The following is a 24,720-nucleotide window of genomic DNA, read 5'->3' as shown; positions in this document are numbered from 1 at the left end:
CGAATAAAAACCATCACTTTGAAGTACTCGTCCTGCCACACCACGCACGAAGAAAAGAGAAACTCCTCTGTTCGAAAGTTTGAGGGAAGTTGTGATCCCCGGATAAGAGGCAAAACTGCTGCGATGGCGTACACCACAGTATGTGTAAAACGGAATGAAGCAAAGCGAATTACTGGACCAGTTGCGTTCCTTCCATGGAACTAAAACGTAAGGTCACCAGTCAGTAGAGCCATGGAGGCTTCGAAGTGACCCTCAGGTCTTTCTGAATGCAGAGTATAGGCTTGAATCGAATCAGCGTTTTTTGGTTCGATGACCTTGAGTGAACATGGGGTTCAGTCGAAGTGACCCTCAGGTCTTTCTGAATGCAGAGTATAGGCTTGAATCGAATCAGCGTTTTTTGGTTCGATGACCTTGAGTGAACAATGGGGTTCAGACCCACGTCTCATCTGCAGTAGATGCCTGGTGATCGATTATTTGGCACTCTACTCGCTGCAAGTTAACATAAGGCTTGTTAGCATTTTTAGGCTGTCGTTTGGGCCGGTGCCTCCCGTCAGTTCTTCTAATGTACAAAACTGCAACCAACGAGTCCATTAACTCTTCCGTTTTGATTTTGAGCTGAATGATTTGTACGCCGCTGCATCTAAATGAGGATTTTCATTTGAACTTAGTGGTTCTCATGCAAACTGTTCTGACAGGGAATGAGATCTCGAAAAGTATAAAGCAAGTCACTTGAGGCAAATCCCGTGAACGACACATGGGTGCAGACCCCCAGACTTCAAATTTACTCACTTGCGCGTGCCTGCAGGGAAAATTCTGACGACCATGTGCTTCAGTTTTTCCCTTTGGTATCAGCTAGGAACTCCGGTGACTTTGCTCAAGACTGGAGCCGCTCATCACGTTTAGGGTGCGTTGTTCGATATTTTTAGCAGCAATCAATGTCTGTGAGATCACTACTCAGCCGATTTTAAAGGAAGTCAACCATAAAACGAGTTAGGTGACACGTGTTTAACTGGATGGGACGGTTTCTAATAACCCGGATGGCGGACATAGCGTAGAATCAACTTTTTACGCTAGTAAGTATGAATAACCGTCTCGGAAGAACACCTGATTAGCTCGGGATAACTCGGTGGTTAAGGTGTGAACTTACTGACCGGAAGGTTCATAGTTCGAACCCTACACTGACATCTGGACTTCTAGTTCCTAAGCTTGAGCAACATGGGTTGTTCCACTGGGATGCTGGCTAGGCACCGAAAAGGAGATTGAGTTTTTTTCCAAGAGTGATAAGCATCTCGAGCATCCACTTCATAAAAAAAAACTGAAAAACCTTCATCAGCAAAACTGTTGAGCAACTCTTGAGTACGGTTGCCTCGGTTCGGAAATTGCTCACTGATCTAATCCTCACGCGAAAGTAACTCCGTTGAAGAGGTATTTTGTATCTTGAAAAATAGGCTGCCTCAAAGAGAAGTGGCAATTTATTTGAGTGTCAATGATAAACTTAACACTACTCAAAACGTGAACGAAAAATCTGGACACTGCCCTCTACTAGTTCCGCACTTCCGTTCCGCGAACCCTCATCAAATTTAGTTCATACTTGAACATCAAGTTGTACACACGTTGAGGCAAAAAACTTGTTTTCGAATTAAGCTGGTGTTGACAATGGACTCATCCGGAATTCATTTGAATCTGCCTCTCATATTATTCCAGAGATTTCACTGACCTCATAAGTAGTATCGGAACTCATTCCAACCAAGATTTTGGAAGCTTTTTGTGCAGCATACTCAGCTGAAGAATTTTGTTCTCCCGTCAACACCAAACTAATTTCCGTGTTTTGATGTGGACAGATGTAGAACTTCAAGACTCCATCTGAAAATGTCGTCTATCCTGTGACTATGTTTGAAGTCAGTTGAGCAGTACATCGAAACTCCGCTTCTGCTCTCCGCAAGATTCAATCTTTATTGGTGGATTTGATGTTAACAAGACTGTGCTGAAATCGTTGACGAACTGAATATTAAAAACATGCCATAAACCGAACAGTAATGGTGATGATTCATTTTTTAGGAAGGCGAACATCGAACAACCGAGACTGTTGGATTTATTACCATGAATTTTTCATGATAATGGCATCAGGCTTCGCCATACGAACATACCTTACTTAGAACAGAGAATGGATTTATGCCTCGCATAAATGTCAATTCCACTCACCTTCAAACGTCAGGAATCTGGATGTTCCACATTGATTTTCAATAGTAATTCGCAGCTGACCATTAACTATCCAAAAGTTACATAGTTCTTACAGGAAAACTCACTCAGCACAAGAAATTTGCATTTTCCAATGGATATTTCGTCTTGTAAGTAATCCGTTGTAAAAAGATTCTTTGATTTCTGAATATTCATCAAACCACCATCCTTCCCACTCGCTTTATTTTCCGGTCGTAATAAATAAAAGTTCAATGTACTTTGACCAGGGTCACTGTTATTTCCCTAAAACTTGTGTTTGGTCACGTGATAGAGGGGATTTCCGGAATTCAGTGCATCGGTCTTGTCTGACTGCTTAGACAAGCGGATCGTGCTTGGGAAGCACGGGCCCGGTCTACTCTATCTGCGTGGCGTCTATCCGGCACCGGTGATAAACAAGTGTGCATAGTACTCCTAATGTCGATCGTGCTTTGTTAACTAACACCCACCGAGGACTACAATTTAACCAAAATTTGCCACAGAGTGTGTAACGCCTTGACGGTGAATTGCGTTGTGCTCTAAAACAACTCTTGGAATAGATTGATTCGTGTCGTCGAGCTTGAAAACTGTCGTGCAAACGTTTGTAAGCCACGTCACACTGGAAAATTATTCCTGATTACTTTTGACTACTTGTAAGTAGTCGTAGGACTGTTAAATTTTGTTCAAGCCACTGGTCAGTCACCTTCACCCTAGACGGAACGCATTACTCATTAGACTGGGTTCCCAGTTAAAACCAAACTGGTCCTCAAATGAGCGCATTTCGCGAACCGCCTACCAGCCTACCTTACCAAGGCTGTTTTGTTTGTTCTGGAAAACCCGGGTCTTTGGAAGGCTTTAAAGGTCATTGTAGTAACGAGATAGCACACAAAAAGTACTTTCCTGACGGGACACTACTCACGAGGTCCCTGAAAACTGTTCGACAGTTCACAGCTGGTTTCGCTCTTTTTGGGATTCATCAGGTAGACGAAGTCATCGAATTTTCCTCCAGTCAACCTTATGTTGTACTTGAATCCAAACTGTACACAAGTGGTGAACTGCACTCATCTGCACGAGTCTCTTCTTTTCTCCATAACTCAAGAATACTCACTCCTGAACCTTCGCTGCCGATAGTCAACTTAGACAGAGCTGATCTGCCTACCATATTTCAGATTGGCCTATAGTGCAACGACTGAGTGATCAGCGCTCACATGTTACGTTCAACCCTGGAGTCGATCGATAGTTTGTAACTGAACTTCACTCAGCACGTTGATTGGTTGTCTGGGGGGGGATGTTCTTACATCAAAGATGATAAAAATTATGGTTATTTTGAGCATTTAACCAGAGTATTCTCGACGACAGTCAACAACTTTGAGGTATGCTCCCGCGATAAATTGATGTGGCCGAGTCCACTTTCAAACACGGAAGCGTTTTCCTCATAGTGAGGGATCTCATTTCAATAAACCTCAATGGTCAAGGACTCAGCCGAACCCTAGATGAACCCCTTGCTTCACCCCTCCTGGGGCGCATCAGGTAGGCACAATCCCCGAGGTTCCATCAACTTTACGTTCTGCTTCAACACTGAGTTCATCCGCAGGTCGTAAGTCAAACCTAAAGTTGCTCAATACTCGAGGAATACGCATAGCTAATGAGCTCCAAGATGGATGGAACCGGTTTGTAGGCTGTAGATGGATTTCAGCCATCTTATGGATAGTGTGTAGGGTCAAGGGCGAAATGGGGTTTTCATTCACACCACACTGGTCTGCAAACGATGGGTTTTCTTAGCGAGCTGATTTTACGCTGAGAGTAAAAAGACTGGAATCCGAGTATGTCCAGTTATTGAGCCCAAAAGAAGCTGAAGTCATCAGTGATCTGTCGAAAATTCTTGCTAAACCTCCACATGCTACTCACAAAATGTTACAAGCAAAAGCAGAAATTTCTAGCCCTACTTGGCACAACCGTGGCTCTACTTGTTCAAACTTGAGGAGGGAATGCTTCCTCTCCCCAGTCTACCTCATAATTAGCTGCTTTGAGGTGAAATCTCACGGTTATAGCTGGGCTGATCTAAACACTGTTCCCTTGGGTGAACTGATTGATCGAACTGGCAAAGTCTGCCCTGATCTTTGGTCAAGGAACTACCTCGACGCTGGTATGCAGCCACTACGTTAAAGCCTTCCGTAGGTGTGCTAATGTTTTTCACAAGAGTGAGAAAGTGGTGAGTAGTGCGTTGTACGCACCTGTAAAACCCTGGTTCTGAAACATCACTCTCCTTATTATCAGGTGAAATACACGTACTTCATCCAGCCTACTAGGTGGCCTACCTAAAAAATGCGTAAACTTCAACCATGTGATTTACATCATGAAATTTTGAAAGTGAATAATGCTTGAAACTGCGGGTCACGTGACTAACAAATCGACCGTTGGAGTAGTCACGATGGCAATCGACAGTTTTATCAGGCCATAAAAATTTAGTTTAGGAACCCATCAAATGAGCATGAAAACATCTACCTAAATCCTTTCGCAAACTTTTTATTATGTGTTCTTCGTTTCAGATAAATTTGAAATGTCTTGGGTGGGCTAAAAAAGCTATAAAAGTTATTTATTTTCGTCGAAAACAATTACCCTACGTGGCTACCGTTACCCACTATCCGAGATTTCGGTTAGCTTCTGGCTAGAAATTCGTCACTCAAGATACAGTGTTAAGATGTACATAACACTCCACTCATAAATTTGCTGAAAACTTTCGACAGCCCATGACCAGTTTCGCCCAAATTGGGGCTTATCAGGTAGGCGCAGTCCCCGAGTTCCCGTCAACCTTATGTTCTACTTGAACCCAAATTGGACAAAATCATCGAAATACACTCATTTGCAAACAAATTCGGTTTTGTACGAGGCTCACCTGGAACCCAGCTGAATCTCTCCTTTATGATTCAATTAAGCAATCGAATGTGCTGCAAACAGGCCGCCTCATGTTTCAGTTGGTACGATATTCGAGATATCGCGATACACGTATGGACGTGATACACTACGCATACGGTTGCTGAAAATTCTTCGACAACCCTAGCTAAGTAAGCCTAATTAATTTGGATCTCTGCGAAAAGATTTCTAATTGTTTTGAATAAATATGAAAACAAAGTGGAGTCTAAACGTGGACCGAAAACTGCTTTCATTTAAGTTGATCACAAGTTCATAATCAGCCTTTCCTGCAGTGTGTCAGGCGGGGAGATTTTTGAACCAAATTCATCCTTTTTCCTTATGTCTTTATAATCTGGATAACTAAGTAGGAAAAATAAATCCAGTTTTGGAAGTATACTTCCTCGTCAATCTTTTAAGACCAATGAATTTTACTGTCAGTTTTTCAACAGCCGATGATCGGTTTCGTTCTTCTTGGTGCTCATTAGGTTGGCTCTGTCCTAGAGTTCTCACCAACAGTGAAAATAAACGCAGACTATTACGTAGCTCCGCGAGTTGATGGGCCCGTCGTTTGGTTAGACACTCATTACAATGGTCTCATTATGGTCACAATCTGTGCTGAATAAATCTGGAGTTGAATAAACGTTATTTTTTATTGAATTACGTTTTCCTCACTACCCAACACACAGGCTACTCACTGCCCCATCGCTGACATTCTCATGAAATTGAACTGTTAGGAAAATAGCTCACCCGGCAGGTTATGCCCATTGGTGGTAGTCTGCAGTGGACATTTCGAGACGGAAAGCAAGTCACCTTGAATTATGTTCAGTCTACCAAACACTCTAAACTAGACTAAACTTTTCCGATCGTGTCACCAAGATCCAGTTTTTCCTCGTAACCAGACAGCTAAACTATACAACGCAGGTCAAACTGTGATTAAGGATTCCACTTCGACAGCCCAGGTTCGAATCCCGCCACAGGCGTCTTGAAATTGGCTACCGGTGTCCGCCTTGAAACCCGCGTTCTTTCATCAGTGAAAGGTGTAAAAGTCCACTTGGATACTACTGACTGGCCCGTAGTATCTAGTGTGAAAACGAACGTTTCTTGATCCCCTGCGATGAGTATAGCCCGCATACTCTGGCCAGCTCGCCGGCTGGCCTGCATCAATGGGCCTTGAGAGTTCCAGTTAAATGGTCATTCCTAGGTTATCCTCCACATATCTCTATGCCCTGAAGCCTACTCCAACGAATTTGAGGTGTGCTCACCATGTACGTTGAAAATTCAGTGCAGTGTGACCTAACCAGAGAACCTGAGAGTAGGAGGCGGTCCGTTCAAACGATACTGATTTGAGCACGAATGTTGATTACTATCTCAGTGTTGCTTGAACATACTTCGGCGATGTTCAATGAATGGATTCATGCGTTACTGCCCTTGCACTGCTTTTACGTTCCACGATAAAATGAAAGCCTGAGCCTGCCACCCCCATCTTTCTCGCAAGGCACATTGTTTAAAATTGCAAACCATCTGAACTACTTATAATTCTGAGTAGCCACAAATAAGGTCTCTAAATTAATTAACCTGATCGAAGGTGCTCTTGGGTTCACTCCAGAAATCAATACATCGGTTTAAAACCATCAATGTTTAGATGCAGTTATACATTTATATACCATTTTTCTAGCAAAAACTTTATCAGTCATCTAACTGGTTGGTATGAGCATGGGCAGTGGGGGACCCCGGTGGTGCGGCCTTTTAAATTGATGAAAGCACCCTGGGTTTCCAAACATTTGATGTCCCCATTTAGCATCAGCTGATTTTATGAGGGCTTCATAACAGCTCCGCCTTGTTCTCCGCTCTCCGGATCGATTCTATTGGGTTTGAACTGGGCTACAAAGATTTTTTTGGCTAGATGAAACAGAAGAGCGGGCAGGTTTGCAGAGCCTTTTCGAGTTGGAATCGGTTGAAAACTGAATGCTGCACGGTGCCCGCACCTAAACCTGCCTTAGTTGTAACGACCCGATGTCATATGGTAGTGTTTTTATTTGCTACCAAGACTCTATTTTCTTCTGCACGCTCTTACCCATTCAGTTTTTGCTTCTGTTTTGCTAAACTGACTTTTTTTATATTTGCCCCCGGTTGCTAAAAATAGTATCAGGACAATATGGTTCAATAGTAGACCAGCGAACTTCTACAACTAGTTTGTGAGGCAATCATCGGGATATAGGATAAAAATATTCATTTATCAATGATGCTTCACCTCTTGATCATCGAGGAACCCGAATTGAAGGAAATTTACCACTTGTTTGCACACCCATTTGGATTTGACCGAAGACACAACTGACCATACAAGGGCGCACACCCATTTGGATTTGACCGAAGACACATCTGACTACACAAGGGCGGCCTAATGTAATATTTGGTCCTACACCTACCTGATGAGCCCAAAGAAGGGCAAACCCGATTGTGAGCTGTTGCCAACAATCTTAAGGGTATTTTCCCTTAAGAGCAGCCAAACGATCGTACACCAGGTCGTGGCACTCCGTTCCGCGGGGGTGTTCTCTCTTCGGAAGGAATCTATGCTCAAGCACTAGTACGCTGTCTCTTCAAATGATTGACTGCATCTCAGTAGCGCTTGTCTTGTCTTGGCAGCAGTTTTAAGCGACCAAAAGTGCGCGAAGTTTGTTTTGAATTATGCTTATTTGTTCTACCATTTGATGAAAACGACACTCAGAAACTGAAAATTACCCTTTGGTCAGTTGGCGTTCGTTGCAGCGCCCCACTAGAAAGTCAAACGCCAAAACAACGCATTGATAATTGTCCTTCAATTTTAGGGTAAGCGTAAAACCTATAAAGGGTTTCGTGAAGAAAACGGAAAAGACTACCACCTAATCTTCTCAGTTATTAGTCCTTTATTGGTTCAGTCCATCATCGGCGTTCTGTAACTCCACAGACATCCCCCTTGGTGGAAAATCCATCGTTTGAAAGTAGTTTGGATCGGTGCTGATGTGAACAACATCCAACTCTACTGGGAGACTTGGTAATTCCAAAAAATATATGTTTTGATATTGCTGCTACCCAGGTACTGCAGTTGAAGTAACTGAACCCCATTGATTTTTCAACTCAGATCAGTGCATCGTTCAAAAATATGGCGAATCCCCAGAGCAACTGAATTTTATTAAATGCAGATTCTGGAGTGGACCAGTTCACAGGTGAATGGTAGAAATAACCGGAAAGTTTGTCTCTGAAAAGAACCATTTATGAGGCTTATTGTACGATCCTGTGCTAAGACCGTGATCTCAAAGCAAGGAATTGGTTAATTAGCCTAAACACACGATCTAGGTGTCCCATCTGAAGGGTAAGGCGTCATCTAATTCAGCGACGTACGGTCAGTAATAATTGCGGCGAAACCGAATTCCACGAACTTCACCTGCGTTTTTTCAGTACTCACTATTGGGTGGTCACTATTGGACGTGGTCAAACAGTATGAATACGTAGACCGTGGTTCCATAACAATAATGGACAGAATTAAAGGAAGGCTTACGATCAGATTGGACCTTGGGCAGTTAGCAACATAGGATGGCACAAAAAGGGCAGTAGGCCATCGGACAAATTAAACGGGGAAATGTGCAATTCAAAGTGAACCAACACGTTTGATAGCAAGCACAGAAATGAATATTAACAAATCGTCTATAGAAAAACGGTTCATATAGGGTCGACTTTGTATAAAATAGAACAGTTTAATATTGAAAATTGAGCGGTCATCGGAAGGCTAATAGATTAATCTGAGGAATGCAGAAATATAGATAACTACTTCACATACTTAACACTAATGTTCACTCAAAGTACGCCAGTGAATCCCTTTAGTATAGTATATAGTATGGTGGAGTGGAGTAAAGTACTTTGCACTTTGAAGTAATGCACTTTGCTGGACAAGCAGACGACATCCACTTCAATCCTCACAGCCAAAAAGGCTCTCACGACTGAGAAGTTCTTTATCCTTCCTCATCCCGCGCCATAAGCAACGAAAATCACCCTGGTCTTTTGGTTTGTGGCCCAAACAGATGTGGTCCTCTCCTTAATCAGTCCTGTGTATAACGTATAGCCAGTCAGGAGGCGTTCCTCACTTTGTATGTTTCGAAAGCAGAGCGACTCGAACAGGAACCAATGCAGATCGGCACGTTCGGATCCGTGCCCGAAATATTGCGCCCCCCCCCCATCCAGATCTGCTGCCAGACCTACAGAGATTTAAACAAAAAATCCACCTCTAACCAAAAGATTTATACCAACATTTTGTTTTCTAGGAATAACTGAATCTTTTGAAGATATCGTCAGGTTGCACACGACTGAGCAGATTTTGGCCACGTCGATGTTCGAAAGAAGTAAGGGGCGATCATCATTTCAGTTTTAATTTGCTCAGAACGGATAGACAGAAATCACGGTAACTTGCTGCAACGGTGGACTCATTCGTTTTTGTAACAAATACACTAAATTTCAGCCAATTTGCTACAGATCTTTAATTGTAGAGTTGCAAGCCACTGTCAACTTTAAACTCTGAGGCAAAAATGAATTGTTGTTCACGTCCTGAAGTGAGGACATATTTCGTTACCTTTTCCACATTTAACGGTGACATCGCTAACAAAAGATTCAACGTTAGTTTCGTGACATTCGTCACTCAGAAAGAGGTCACCCCGTCTGGTGACAAACGCCTACTCGGACAATGAATCTGAAATTCAGGCTACCTGGTCTGTAGAAACTGGAATTTGTACCAGGCAACAGAAACGACTGTGATGCGATTGTTGTTACACACTTCCCCTTGAGTCTATGCGTAAACGGAATACATCACGAGAGGTCAATAATGTTGAACCTTCATAGAAACGCGTAAAAGATTTAGCAGATATGAATTTCGTGTGCACACTTGTACGCATACACACACACTCACATCTGACGCCAAGTTCCTTGTGCAAACTTCTCATTAGTTTCAGCAGTTATTCCACTATGAAAATAGTTTATCACAACCCATTGAACATTAGCTTTGTACAGTGTTAGCACTACCCATCTACGTGAGCAAACCTAAGCCTTACCTCGTTTTTATTACGACTGATCCGCTTGTTGCTGTCATCAAAGTTTGGAGGGGCAGTTATTTCTCAGTGTGGCAACAACTCCAATTTCGTTATCTTTACCTACTGATCTGACACACGAATGTCTTACCTGAATGCATGAGAGTTGTGGCAAACGACAATCGGTTTCAACTACTCATGAGTAGTGAAGAAATGCAAAAGGATTCTTCGCAGCGATGGGCTAGAACACTGTGGTAGTGACAGCTGGTAGCGGAGTCGAAAAAATAGTTGAATCTGAATGGCTTTGTATCCCGCCCGACCATCTTCATGTGGCACGGCTACGTTTGATCCTGTTGTGAATCAGCCAGCATATCCTAAATGCTGATCTCTCTCTGGGATCTAAGCAAGCTGGAGTCCGTTCCCGGTTTTTGTGAGGAGCTGACGCTTTCAGGAGGTCTCTTTATTTTTCATGCGTTATCCTTATCTAGATTTTCCGCGTCGTTCAAAGTTTCGTAGATCAGTTCCAATGGGCAAACGTTTTGCCAATCACTGCTCCATTGGCTAATCAAATCCAGTCATCACTCGCATTTGAACAGTCGTCCTCTTGTCCTGGAGTAATTATCCTGGCGAGTCCAGACCAAAGGTGAAAGCACCGGACTCGAGTTTCGCTCTTATAAGAGCTCATCAGCATGGCATATCCTTTGTCATGTTGGGGTATAAACTCCGGACATCAGACATGCGAGGCAAATGTGTTAAAACTACTCCACCAGTGCCCGTTGGCCGCACCCGAACCATCACGTCTAAACAGGCTTTGGTGTGCACGTTTGAGTGATGTGGTTGCCTTGCCCGACATTTCTTTTTAGCTTCCTACCGTCCTTTGTCCATGGCCAGACGTGAATTTAACGATCTGATGGTTTTCATGCAAACTTCTGTTCTTCTAATGCCCCCAAAACGCGCTCCAGAGTTGTTTCGTGGCTTGATGCCCATCTTGCATACAGAAGCTAATTTTACACAGATATATTTACCACCTACCATTGTAGACACTGCTGTGCTTTCCCAAGCACCTACCGTCTTTTCTCCACATCATGTTTTCTATGGCTTCTGTGTGATTAGGTTTTGATAAGCCACGTCTGGCTGACCAGGTTGACCAGAATGAATACCGCAGCAATGAAATGACCTGATGTGTATCATCACACAGCATGTCTGATTGAATTATTGGTCTACTTAGTACGAAAACTGACGTATCTTTGAGAGGAGATAGCAAGTACGGAATTCCGCAGCTTCTCTCTGTTATCCAGATGCAAAAATTTAGGCATTCAAACCGTCTGTACCTAAAATTGACATTATGAGCCCAGCAACACGAAAAATCCGAAACAAAAGTAACGCCACGTGTACACCCATAATGTAATATAATATACATATGTATATGTATATGTATATATATATATATAATATGGAATGAAAAGGTCATATGCTGGATGAGCGTTCCAAAGGACTGCCAGTTTCTCAACATATCGCAATTTGTCAGTGCGCAGATGGAATCCCCACAGCTCTGGATCAGCACACTACCCATTTCATCAGTAAGCAGAAACTTGCCACGTCAAAGTTGTAACCTTGAAAATTATGGCCTTTCTCAAGGTCATCTATGCACTTCCCCAAAATCAACCAATACCTTTGAATACACCAGTTTTAGTCGGTTGTTTGCAGTGGTCAAGCCCATTTCATCTAAGGGGGTGTACCGCCTTATTCTCAGTATCTTCGATCGCTATAATATACGACATCCCCCGTTCGACCCGACTAATCATCCACCCTCCCGTTTTCTCACATAGGGCTATCTCTTGAGTCACGGGGAAACGGGCCGTCACAATCATGGGAAGAAGAAATTGCCTGTGGAAACCGGAATGAAGTAAAGATCGGTTTGATACCTCGACCGTGGAAGCTGGAACTACGACAATCCGACACTTGGAACACTTCGTTTCCATCAATCGAGGTTGGTCTCAGTGGAATGCCTTTTCTTCCAGACGGCTTTCAAGGTTCAGCGGTGCGAGATACCAGAAACTCAAGTTCATTTAGTGCGGTTAGAACAAATGAAAGTGGAAATTTCCCGCAGACGTGTACGGTGATTCTGGAGATACGGTGACTATTCTTGAGTTAAGCCTACATCTTGACGGGACGATCTCGCACTGCTTCAGCTGCCTCCAAGACCAAAAAACACGATGGTGAGTATTCTGAACCACAAGCATTGGGTGGTACTGATATGCCTGCCAGTAGAGTGCAAGAACAATTTTCACACCCCCTCTGTTCCTCAAATGTCTTGGAGGCAGGCTCGAATGCTGAACTCAGTGACCAAGTGTTGAGGTTCCAGACAGAGGAGTTTGAGTGACGCCAAGGTTTGATAATCTCGACTACCAAAAGGAAGAACTGGGCTCGAAAGTTCATTGTAGTAAACAAAATTACGCAACAAAGCTCAGCTATCCGGTTCATTGTAGTAAACAAAATTACGCAACGAAGCTCAACTGTCCGCGTTTGTGGTGTCAACACGTGCGCAAGTCTGTCACAGCGCATGTCAAAGGTCGCACACCAAACAACGGCTAGCGGAATGTTGGCTCTGTAGAGTGGGTCGCGGTCGTCACTCCCGAGGGCAGAATTATGATTCTGATTGACGGTGCGATTACACAGACCGCGTGACATGAGGTCTGCAAACCGGGCAGATACGCACATTCACACGCAGGCACGCATGCTGATATGCAAGTGTCGGATGGGACGACTTTTGAGGTGAGGTGAACGGCCGGTACTGATGGGCAAAACGAGTGGAGATCAAAACTACATGGCCGGAGTAAGCAAATGATTGGGCGACTAATCATGTGATCAAGTTTGATTCAGTACCCAGTTGAGTACCCAGGTTGAGTCCGTTCAACGTAAAATTTCCCACAAAGTCGACTCCTTAGGTTTTTTCATTGCAGGGAGGTAACAGCTTAGAATCCGATATCTGTGAAAAGCGATGGTGTGGTGTCTGACGAGAAAATGCAGTTTGAAAGTTTGATTTAAAGAAAGGAAACAGCAGCCCTGGTAGAGACCATCGTCTGGAAAATATTCTGCACCTTGGGGACCCGATGCGGATATGAGTACGGCCTGCCACGAGAAATACATTACGTCGCTCGGGTTTTCAAGGGCCGACAAGAGCGTTCGGGACATCACAAGAAATGTGGTGCTTTACGGAGGCTAATCCCCAATCTCTTGATAACCGGGTTCCAGTGGATGGCGCACTCTGAATAAAGAAAGGAGAACTCTTCCCAGAACTATTGCCGACGTCTCCGAGATCGGTTGCGTTACCGTGCTAGATGCGAACCGGTGGGAGACCAGTATGTACCACTCTCCATGGACAGGATCAGGAATATTAACTCGATTTCCTATAGAAGACTGCCTTGAAATGGTACATCAAAAAGAATCCTGACAATGTCAGGCACCCCTTCTCTGTTCCGAGTTAACGGATCACTTAGGACCGCCTGACCCACAACCAGCTGCTGTTCCCGTGGAACCCCTTTCCACTTCATACTTCAAGGTTCTTATTTGAATAACTTAGAAGTACTCGCTGTGTAGCAAACTGCTTTTGAAGGGATTATTTCCCATAGGTAACAAGCTACTGTTTCAACTCCAAACATGAGGCCAGTAAGACTTCACTGTGCCATTTCCCTCCCTCCAGTTGGGACACAATCTCCACCCAGAGGAGCAATCACCCGGAAGAAATGAACAAATGTCCCTCGTCTGGATAGCATTTTGTTAAAGGAATTCGGCTTTTTATGTGCTTTTGCTTCCAACATATAAGGACATTATTGTTTCACAGAGTGCATGCTCTTTGACTATTAGTGTGGCTCTGCTCACAACTATGCGGTCAGTGGCGAAGGCATTGAGGTAACTCATAGTAGACCAAGTCCACAAGACCATTTCTAGTTAGTTTCAGTTTTGTTCAAGAACAATACAGAGCAACGGGTCGAGTCACCTGAGCTACACACATACGTGTATATCAAAATGAAATTGGCTTTGATCTCCAAAGTTTCTGTTCTTTCTGGGGAGTCAAAACACCTCTATACACGCCGCCAAGCAATTCTATTCAATTAAAGTCCAGAAATCTTTTAATCCGGGCACACGCATTCAGCATACATCCAGCAGAATTACAGATGATGGTTACTTGGACATTCGTTCATGAGCTTCGATTTCCTCTCTGATAACCGGATACCTGTTACCCTAAAACATACGTATATCCGGATGGCATCATTAGGCTCCTGAATACAGAAGCCGCATTACAGTGTCATGAGATAGCACCAACTCGTGGTATGTCCCACAATTTTTGTGTTGATTTGGGAAAGCTATTGCAGTATATTGCACAGCCGCAGCATTTTCGAGGTTCCAAGTCGATCACTCGCAACCCAGACACAGCTGTTTCATTTAAATTAGGTTTATTTTATACTACTAATTTCGCCAAGTAGCTTAAAATGATAACTTTAAAGGACCGCAGCACTCAGGACTGTGCCATAGAAACCACCTGGAGCTATGACCCGGGTTTTCCGTAGTTTATTTCATCACTGTCCCTGAGCACATTGTCTGTCATCAAAAAGAGGTTTTAAACTTCATGTTTAGTAAAATGTGTCATTGGCGACTCGCTCTCCTACAAAAAGGAACTCCCAACCGATGTACCATTCCTTCACAGTTCCAATATGCTTCCACTAGAATGGCCGTACTTCAAAAGAGACCGAGAAAATTCACTAAGTTTCATCACTCCCCAAATTAGCCATGCTTTCATGAGTTTAGAAACACAAACACTGTTTGATAGGGTAATCGGTTTCCGCTTAGCTATTTCTAGCCAAGACGCTGTGCGATACAGAATCATGGCAGTGGGCTTTCTTAAGCTTGGCTTATATCGAGATGCGTTCCTTGGAAGTTCACCTCAACCCTGGTTTGTCTGGATGTTCCATTTATCACTAAGAACTAAGAACAATGCCTGAGACATCCGGGCCATCCCTCATAATCAAATTCACCTTGTTCACATCAGTCAATGCGACGTTACGGGGCGCTGTTGGGTAGTGTAAAGCTGTAAGGTCTATGTGCAGTTCATCTGTGCCACAGATAGGTGACAATATGCATTCAGTATACAATCTTTGAGATGTAATACCCTTGCCATACCATCCGAAGAGGGGAAAGGGCCATCGGGTTGCACAAGCCTACCTAAAAATGTGCAGTCGCAACACTGAGGTTGAGTTCGAACCTTCCGTTCAGTAAGTTCGCTCCCTAACCACTGAGCTACCCCGAGAAGATTGCATAAGGGATCAAATTTCAAAAGTCACGACGTTCGATTCCCCTAGCAAGATAGAAAAAGCTACTCCGACCGAGCACATGGCGACACTTAATAGCACTACTTTAGCCAACCTTCCCAACTCCAGATTGTCAGAGATATGCTCAAAAGACTAATCCAACGAGCTGAGAACCCTAGCAACTCAGATGGATGCGATCACGTGGATTTACCCAACTCTCTGTTTCTTTCACTAATTCCGTGCTCACAAGCAGTCTAAGCAAAAACCATCCTTTCACATCTCGAGGGTGATGTACAGACAATACACATGGTCAAGTGAAAGTCATTCAACTTCTGGAAGTTATATTCCTCATTTAAGTGGAATAACCGAGTTCCACAGTTTTAGGTGAGCGCGCACACACACACACATCAATACTTAGATTTCAAAATACCCCTGTTATTACAAGTTATGTTTTTAGTCGGTGATTATCGTCCTCATCCCTGATCGGTATCACTTCCCCAAATTACAACTGTGCAGTCTTTTTGGTAAAGAAAGGGGTATTCAGCGAAATGTCGACAGGTTTTCGGGCTAACACCCGCGACCAATGGGGGGAGGCTTAGGACTGGATCTCACCTCTGTATTCTTCTTCTGTCAACGTTGCCCTCGCCTAAAGTGTCCTCACTCCGTTATCACACATTTATTCCGGTTAGTCCACAGGAGAAGAACCGGCCCCAAGTTTCGCTCCTGTCAGAGTTTACCGTCGATTATTGTTTGGGACTCGAACCTTGATGTAAACGCATAGCGCGTTACTGCCGGTGAACCTGAATTGTCACATTTGACCAAGCAAACATGTTCGTGATGGGTCTAACCAGGACCAATGAGGGAGAAGAATTTACTGAGAATACACTCATTAGCAGTAAAGTTTGGTTTTTTTACGAGAGACTCATCTGGATCCTAGCTGAATACCTCATCTGTGATATTCTTCAACTGAATTTCATAAATATCATATCACAAAGGGGGGTTCAGCTGAGATTCAGGTGAGTCTCCCATGAAAACCAAATTGTTATGCATAGGAGTGTGGTTGTCGAAGTTGGAGCAATTAGTATTCGACTAAAACGCAAGGGAACTCGGGGACTTAGCCTGTCGGATGAGCCCCAAGAAAGGTGAAACCGTTCGTGGTTTGTCGAAGGGTTTTCAGCAACCTTATGAAAAGAGCTCAGTTCATTCACTCAGGGTCTAATCTTCCTTTTGATTAATCTGTTTTGGAAAGTCACTCATAATATCTGCAACGGGGCCGTGGGTTACACAATCTGATGAATACATCCACTTTATGTCCCCGGCTTCCCCGCTACTGAGGTGGTCAACCATGTAAGTGGCACCTGGGATGAAGAGTAGCTTGTCAGCCATTTGCGGTTTGTATAGCTCAGGTAACGTGAACTTCACTAATCTCGCAGACAAACAGACACTGGCAAAGTTCTGTGACCTTCAAGCCTAGCTCTTTCGACCCGAACTTCACGACATCATCCATAACTTGGGAGGTGGGCGGCAAAGTCAGCTCTGAGTGGAGGCAACTGCTTAATCAAGCATTATTTATCTGACAAATCCCGCTTTAAAATTACCAGCCGTTATTCCTCATTGTTCAGATGATTCACGGCACTCTATGTTACATTATAGTCATTCGCGATCCGTTTGATCACGTTTTACTTTTAATCTCTAAACAGTGACCTGTATAGAGTCCTTGTATGCACTCGTGAGCTCCCCAAGATCAGTGGGTAAACGTGCAGAAACTACACTGTGTTCTCCCAACTGTGGCAAAACAAATAAGTGCACTGAACACGCAACATAACAGAAAGTAAACATGAACTCTATTCCTCCCCATTCAGATCGACTTTTGTGTTCTCAATAAAGATTTCTTTCTGTCAGTGAAGCTGCTGAAAAGCCGAGAAGCAGTGCACACCTGTTTCAGGTTCGTTTGGAAAAACCAACAGCAGGCATCTCACGAAACTCAGAGGGTTTCGAACCCATGACCTCCGACCAGTGATTGAACACTGAATCATTTTGCCACGAAGGACTGGTCAGTAGTGTGACTAGCTTCCATCAGTGATGACTCTTCTTTTGGTGACGAGTCATTTGTAAATCAACTGCGAAGACCACCGGTCACCTGACCAACAATTCATAGACGCACCCGAGTTACCAATATGCTTGGAAATTTCAAATATCTGAACCAACTTGTAAGGACATTTGTACTGATCACACTAGCTCGGAGATGAAGTCATCAGACTTTATCACAGTCGGATATGGAACAAACACGTCACCTGATTGAACTCATGCCAACATCAACGGATAAAGATGTACTGTCCATATGACCAAGTAAATCCGCTTCACCTGCCCGACTTAAGCCTCCAAAACCCTTGAAGTTCGCTGCCTTGGTGGTTGGACCGTCAGCAGTGAGCCAGAAATTTTCCATGCTCCCCCCCCCCCCGTAGTCTACATGCGCAGTACCCTCTATGTTCACTGATCACAGTCAGGAAAGAGGGCAGTTGTCTTCCCCCCTTTATTGTTTACTCTGGTGCAACCGGTCGATTCATCCTCATCCCAGGCGTAGCTTATCGACACTGGGATCTCACGGATTCCAGTCGGAGAAAAAAAACATGACAGGCTGCAGATAATTGCGCTGCGACATTTATGAGGGAAAAAATTCCGCTCGTCTCTGTACTGTCAAGTGGTAAACAATTAGGCGAATTGTTGGATTGACCTCTCAGCAAGCACGTATTCTTCACCAGTGGGAACAAGAACGAAAACTGAAAGTGTTGTTGTCAGAACTGGTGCATCTCATTGTTGTAAGAATCCCTGAATTGCCATTCGGCAGTCATCAGATCAGATACAGGTTTCCCAACGGTTGTGCTGTCGAAAGTCGTGAAAACAGTGTGCGAATGCGTAGAAAAAACAATTGTTCTTGCTGGATTTCAATATTTTTCCGACATTGTAACCGAACTGGCAGTGTATCAACAAAATCAGCTGACTGGATCGCTTGTTTTCAACTTACCAGCCGTATGAGAATGAATATGCAATGCACAAAGTAAATTACTGGTTTGCATAGCTCTTAAGACCTTCCGTCTATGTGTTGCTACACGCGCGAGATGGCTCAAGATAGCACGAAAAAACAATTGTTCTTGCTGGATTTCAATATTTTTCCGACATTGTAACCGAACTGGCAGTGTATCGACAAAATCAGCTGACTGGATCGCTTGTTTTCAACTTACCAGCCGTATGAGAATGAATATGCAATGCACAAAGTAAATTACTGGTTTGCATAGCTCTTAAGACCTTCCGTCTATGTGTTGCTACACGCGCGAGATGGCTCAAGTGGTTATAGCACGAATTTACTGACCGGAAGGTCCGTGGTTCGAACCCAACCTCTGCCTCTCGACTTCCCCTGTCTAGGCTTGGGCAACCTGGCAGTATCCCAGCCCTCGTGCTTCCTTCGGGTGGGATGGCAGCTAGGCACCGGAAGGGTGCTGCAGCTGAACGATACACACGCGCACCTCGAACAGCAGGTGACTGAGGTTTGAATTCCAGTACGACCAATGATATGCACCGCTGGTGATGCTTGGTTCAGATCACTTCAGTCAATCACTTATAAACCGAATGCAAAGAGTACACCGGTTCCACAGTTTCGGTCGTCGAAAAACAAGAGACCAGAGGAAATATGACCAACTACTGGAGCCGATAACCTAATCGTTTACTTGGGGTTGAGTTGTTCTGCATGTCTTTCCAAGTGAGAATTTGGAGAGCTACTCACTAACGTCTCGTTTGACGCGGGAACTCTACAACCCACCCAGACTGACAGGAGGTTCAAACGAAGTTCAAGAGGAACCATCAAATGAACCGAACCAGAAGAACTAGACCCTAGGCTGGACCCAAACACATGTAGGTTTCCCCACTGGCCCAACACTTGTTCAACCACTCTAACACACTAAAATCCCTCGGCCGACACCCGACGGAGATTTAGCTTGACTTAGCTGATTGGTTCTCCTTCCGCCTTGACTCTCGACCAAACTCGGGACCTGGTCACTTAGCCTGACGAAGCTTCTGTGTCAAAAGCGAAACGTTGCCCAGCAATAAATCTACCGATTGTCACCAAACTTTTTCGAAAACTCTACAACCTGTTTAACTGATCCGTACCTGTCACTGCCTTCAACCGTCGATGACTCCAGTCTCCTGGTCCTCATCTAGATGGGTGACAAGTGGCGATCTTGCTTCTATCAACAGCCACCTTGCCTACCTCAGACTCGCTATTCTGATGCTCCCACAAGACTCGGCCAATACTTTGAAGACACTGACGAACAAGTTTCGAAATTTAACCCGCACAGAGACCACCTTTATGACCCACAAATTAAAGTGGACGGGGTTTCCGCTGTTCCGTAGGCTGCTACTTGCTGCCCTGATGTTCATAATTCGAGGAGTTACTTCCTACTCAGTTCCCCAGAACTGCTATAAATGTTCAGATAAATTAATTTATTCACGATATCGATCGAGTGACCTGCAGTCTTGAAGTTTGGGCTAAATCCCATTTAGTCTAATAGCAACCTTCGCATTTTGCCGCTGTAGTGCACAATCAAACCGTTTGACAGGATTGAATGGTATTGATGAAGGTCTAGAACCTAAATAGATTGGAACTTTCATAAAAGAAACTACTCATAAGGTTGCTGAAAACTCTTCGACAACCCACCACCGGTTTCGCCCTTGTTAAGGCTCATTAGGTGGGCGCAGTCCTCTAGTTTCCTAAGGTTCTATTTGAATCCAAACTGGACTAATTTCCGCGAATACACTCATTTACAAACCAGTTTGGTTTTCAGGGCAGACCCACTGAAACGAAAGGATTAAAACTGTTTTCGAATAGCCTGTGAAATGAATTGGTATCCAAAGTGATCCCCAGACTCATGCTTGTTTCGCAATCCATACATCTGCACATTCTCAAAAGCTACACGTGAATGTGGTGAGACTGACTAGAGTACATAAATTGGATGATGATGATGAGATGAGGATGAAGATGAAGATGATGATGATGATGATGATGATGATGATGATGATGATGATGATGATGATGATGATGATGATGATGATGATGATGATGATGATAATGCACAAGTCGATGCAGTAGTGCTCAATATTGAGAAACTGCTCACTGCGTCGAGTAGAGTGGTGTGGTGCCTAAACCCTACATGATTTCCATCGAATTCTCGACGTTCTACAGTAGTTGTCCTCATAGGAGGTATGAGCACTCTTGGACGAGCACTACAGTAGAATAACGCAAGAACTAATGTCCTTTCATCATCGGTGGATACGTGGATTAGTCGTTTCAAGGGGTTGGACGTTTCTCTTCTATTATCATTCTGAATGCATCTTCTGTTTAAATTTAGACAAAAAAGTGAGCCACTTATAGGAATTCCTCTGTTCCGTGTCACTTTGACATCGCGATTATTACCGCGATCTGGTTCGTTCTCATTCCCGAGGATTGCATCAGGAGGACATTGAAGTTACATACCGAATAGAATATAGTTTTCGTATCTTATTATACCACTCGCTAACTTCTAATTGTCTGCATGTGGAAATGACCAACGCAAGGAAAGATGACCGTGGATGAGTCGGCAGATCGAACGGGACTAATTCTTCGATAACTCGTCGAACGAGTAACTCTGCCTTTCCAAGTCCTAGGCGATATGTGCCTGTCATAGACCTGTTCACCACTGGCTTTTGTGCAACCAAAGAGACTGGGCAATAGGCTCTGGCGACAAACTGACACGCGTCAATCGTCCCCACATTGGATGAACCTGCGTGTAAATTCGCACCATGCGTGTCTTTCATTTTCACGACCGACTTTGTGGGTTTTCTCAAACTGACGAAACAGCAGGTGGTCGGACAGGGAATACGCAGTGGACAATTAAAGTACCGTCTGTTTGATGTAAAGCGTTTTGTGTCACTTCGATTGACACGTGTGTGCGGTGGGGGGGGGTTGTTGGGTGTGTGTGACCGCCTTGGAATCCGTGCACGAGTGATTTCTGATGGAACAAATCACGTCGACATCACCGTCTGACGACACTAAATTGGGTCCACTAGACGAGCGGAATTCACATCCGAACGACCGGAATAAGTGCTGCTTAGCCAGGGTTATCACGCGATTCCTGATCACTCCTATATTGCTTTCCCCCATACAGAGCTCAGGAGATCGGGGTAAATTTCGTCCACGGTTGTTTGGACCACTGTCCAGGGCACTGATATAAATCACATACAGCAAATAGTTATCGTAAGTTGGTGCGGTCTGTAGCGATAGAAAGTTCCTGAGGTATGATTAAAACTTCCCAAGATGGGTCAGTTGCCAAACTCACAAAGCTGAAGAGCAGGAGCCAGACGGTCTACCCAGCTATGCTATGTACACAACAAAGCCTGTTAAGCCGTCCCATGGTAAAGTTGACTGCCTAGACAGATTGACAATGAAGTGAAGGCACTCAACAGAAAGGATATTCGGGTTTAGAATCTTCAGGCTTGTCATCAAATCTCTCGATATTGGTCCGGTGCTTCTACTTTCCTAGCTATGTCGATATTAACGTTGCATATTCTGCGTCAATTAATGAACACTTAGCGTTCGAGATAGCTCAGGCGCGAATAACTGACCGGAAGTTCGTAGTTCGAACCCGATCCCTGCACTCGAGCGCTCCGGAAGTTCGTAGTTCGAACCCGATCTCTGCATCTCGAGCGCCTGGGGTTGGGCAGCCTGGCAGTATCTCAGCCCTGATACCTCCTTCAGGTGATATGTCACCCAGGTACCAAAAAGGTGTCGCACCTGGACGATTATTACTCCCGTGATTTCGCGATTATGCACAGCATCGTGGAAGGAAAAAACCGGTTTGTTAAGACAGAAGACCTAACTGGCCACCAACGTTCCCATGTGCCCGCTACATGATGTTCTTTATCGTGAATGGCGTCTGAGATTGGAAGTGTGTGTGAAAAAATTCTAGCTGCTCCTTCCCCCCCAAAAGGTCGTCTTGCTATCGCGATTTTGAACACATTTTCTTGGCAAGCAGATCCCTGAGAGCAGTTTCTCAATGGCAACAGTGCACTCAATACAAAATGCGAGTTATCTGACAAAAGAAACCCCAGTTCGGCTTGATGCAGTCTACTAACCGAACGGTACCTTTTGTCACGCTCCGACAAGCCCACATCGGTGCATTACTCCCACCACAATACCGACACCGTTTTTATTCGTAGTGGACCACACAGCTACACCAAGACAACCAAGCATCTTCCCGCAACTTGAAGAGGGTTGGCACGGATAAAGAGTACGTTTTTTGGCCATCTGGAACCAGTTGACAGGATCATTATGAATAGCTTTCATTGTGTTCGAAGTTAACAACAAATGCACCGCCCAGTGACCAAAGTCCTTCCCAAAACAAAGACAAACCGACCACCTGACAAACCATTGTTTTGAAGCTCTTCCTTGGCCAAAGATACCAACCAGATTCTTAAGCCTTTTGCTAGAGTATGACATGCTGGGTTTGATGTCGTCCAAGATGAAACGTAATTGGAAGTCAGAAAAACAAGTAGAATATAAGGTTGCTGGAAACTCGGTGACTGCGTCTACCTGAGGCGCCCCAAGAAAGGCGAAACCGGTCGTGGGCGGTCCAAGAATTTTCAGCAACCTTGTGAGTAGTAATTGGCAGTCATCTATATCTGTTGTACGTCGCAGAGGTACGAATATGTCACAATTAGCAAAAAGATAAACGCATCATTTAGTCAAATATCAACTCCGATCCTCTGGTCAGTAAATTAACTGGACCGACATCCCACCACATCTGTTCTGTATTACCACTGAGGATGAAATTGATCGATAGTCGACATCCCATAGGTTGGGTAAGTGACATCCAACCTTTTCACCATTGGTAAAATTGTGGTGATAAACATGCGTGGCCTCGCAATTTCGCCACGCACGGTACATAGAAGCATCATCGATGTTAACCTCGTGAGTCGTTATGGCGATCAGAACCTACGACCATCTGAATCGGTTTGACAACGACCGGTCGAGTAACTTTCACTTAGACAGCATACAGCCCCACCCATCCTTCAGCCGCGTCAAGCCACACCACATGGTCACGTGTTGACTTGCTCCTTTGGTGATGACTTCTCAGACAGAAAGCACAAGCAACTTCTGTTCCGAGTTCGTTGATAGCACGGGCAGATTTTGAACACTCGGGATTTAGCAACGTTTCAAGCTGGGGTCAGGGGTTTGAATCGTCCTAGGGGCTCAGTAGACGCGCAGAGCTGATGATTCCCGAAAGAGATCAAACCACAATTCTATGGTTTCAAGCACTTCCAAGCACGAACTTGTATGACGATCATGACGGAGTAGCTCTCATTTGGACATCTATTGAGAAGTGCCCCCCCTAGGATACACGGTGAAACGTGGGTTCGAGTCTTACCGACCAACAACATCTTTCCGCAGACAAGTTCCGTTTCCAAGGCACAGTACCGTTTCCTTTCAGGGAAGAAAGTGACCGAAGCGAAGTAACATGCAGCAAACGTATGCACACCGGATGCTCTGGGGTGAGTGATGTTCAGTGCTCCAAACTTGTGCCACGCCGCGGTGCGTGTTGTTTAAGTGTAGCCTCCCTTCGCCTCCCGACATCACGTACAATGAGTCTCCAGAATATGATAGCCCTGAGGTAACGAGAAGTGACCCCGTAGACTCTGAGGCCCATTTCGCAAGCCCGCTAACAGTTGGTGCCAGGATTGCAAAGAAGTCATTTGGCCACAAGCTCCTCTGCGAAGTCGTTTACTAGCGAACACCAACTGAGTAGTTGCATGCTATTGGACAGGAAAATAGACGACCCGTATGCACACAGTTTTTGAAAACTGAGCATTCCCTCGCGTCTTCTTGAACTTTCATGGATACTAACTGACTATTAACAACATTGCAAAGCAGTTTCACATGTCCCGTAATAAACCTCTCCTTCCGTTAGACGCGGGGCGGAGGTTCGACATGATCACAGACTACTCACGTGCTGCAGCAGTAGTATATGCTCTCACACAAGAAAGTCACTGAAATTGGATGCAGCGCACATGTCTCGGCTACAAGCTATGTCAAAAAGCATTCCAGAGATGAAAATCAAGCTGTTGCTACTGAGGAAACATGCAACAATGTGTGATAGTTCCGAATAGTCCAGGTCCTCCCTCCCTCTGACAGGTTGCAAGCAGGA

The 24,720-nt window shown here is 44.5% G+C and overlaps 1 protein-coding gene across 1 annotated transcript; it reads right to left on the bottom strand.

Moving 5' to 3' along the window:
- Positions 1-13,400: 13,400 nt before the first annotated feature.
- Positions 13,401-24,268, bottom strand: T265_06050 (hypothetical protein; the record flags this gene model as incomplete). The annotated part of the gene is made up of 6 exons (XM_009171220.1): positions 13,401-13,588; positions 18,730-19,075; positions 21,059-21,528; positions 22,142-22,310; positions 22,983-23,197; positions 24,157-24,268. 6 exons carry the CDS (start codon positions 24,266-24,268, stop codon positions 13,401-13,403), a joined length of 1,500 nt encoding a protein of 499 aa, XP_009169484.1.
- Positions 24,269-24,720: the final 452 nt, after the last annotated feature.

Source organism: Opisthorchis viverrini (genome assembly GCF_000715545.1).
Source record: "Opisthorchis viverrini unplaced genomic scaffold opera_v5_123, whole genome shotgun sequence".
NCBI classification, from domain to species: Eukaryota; Metazoa; Platyhelminthes; class Trematoda; order Opisthorchiida; family Opisthorchiidae; genus Opisthorchis; species Opisthorchis viverrini.
Note: the sequence above shows the minus strand (reverse complement) of the source record. Positions and strands in the feature narration are given on the sequence as shown.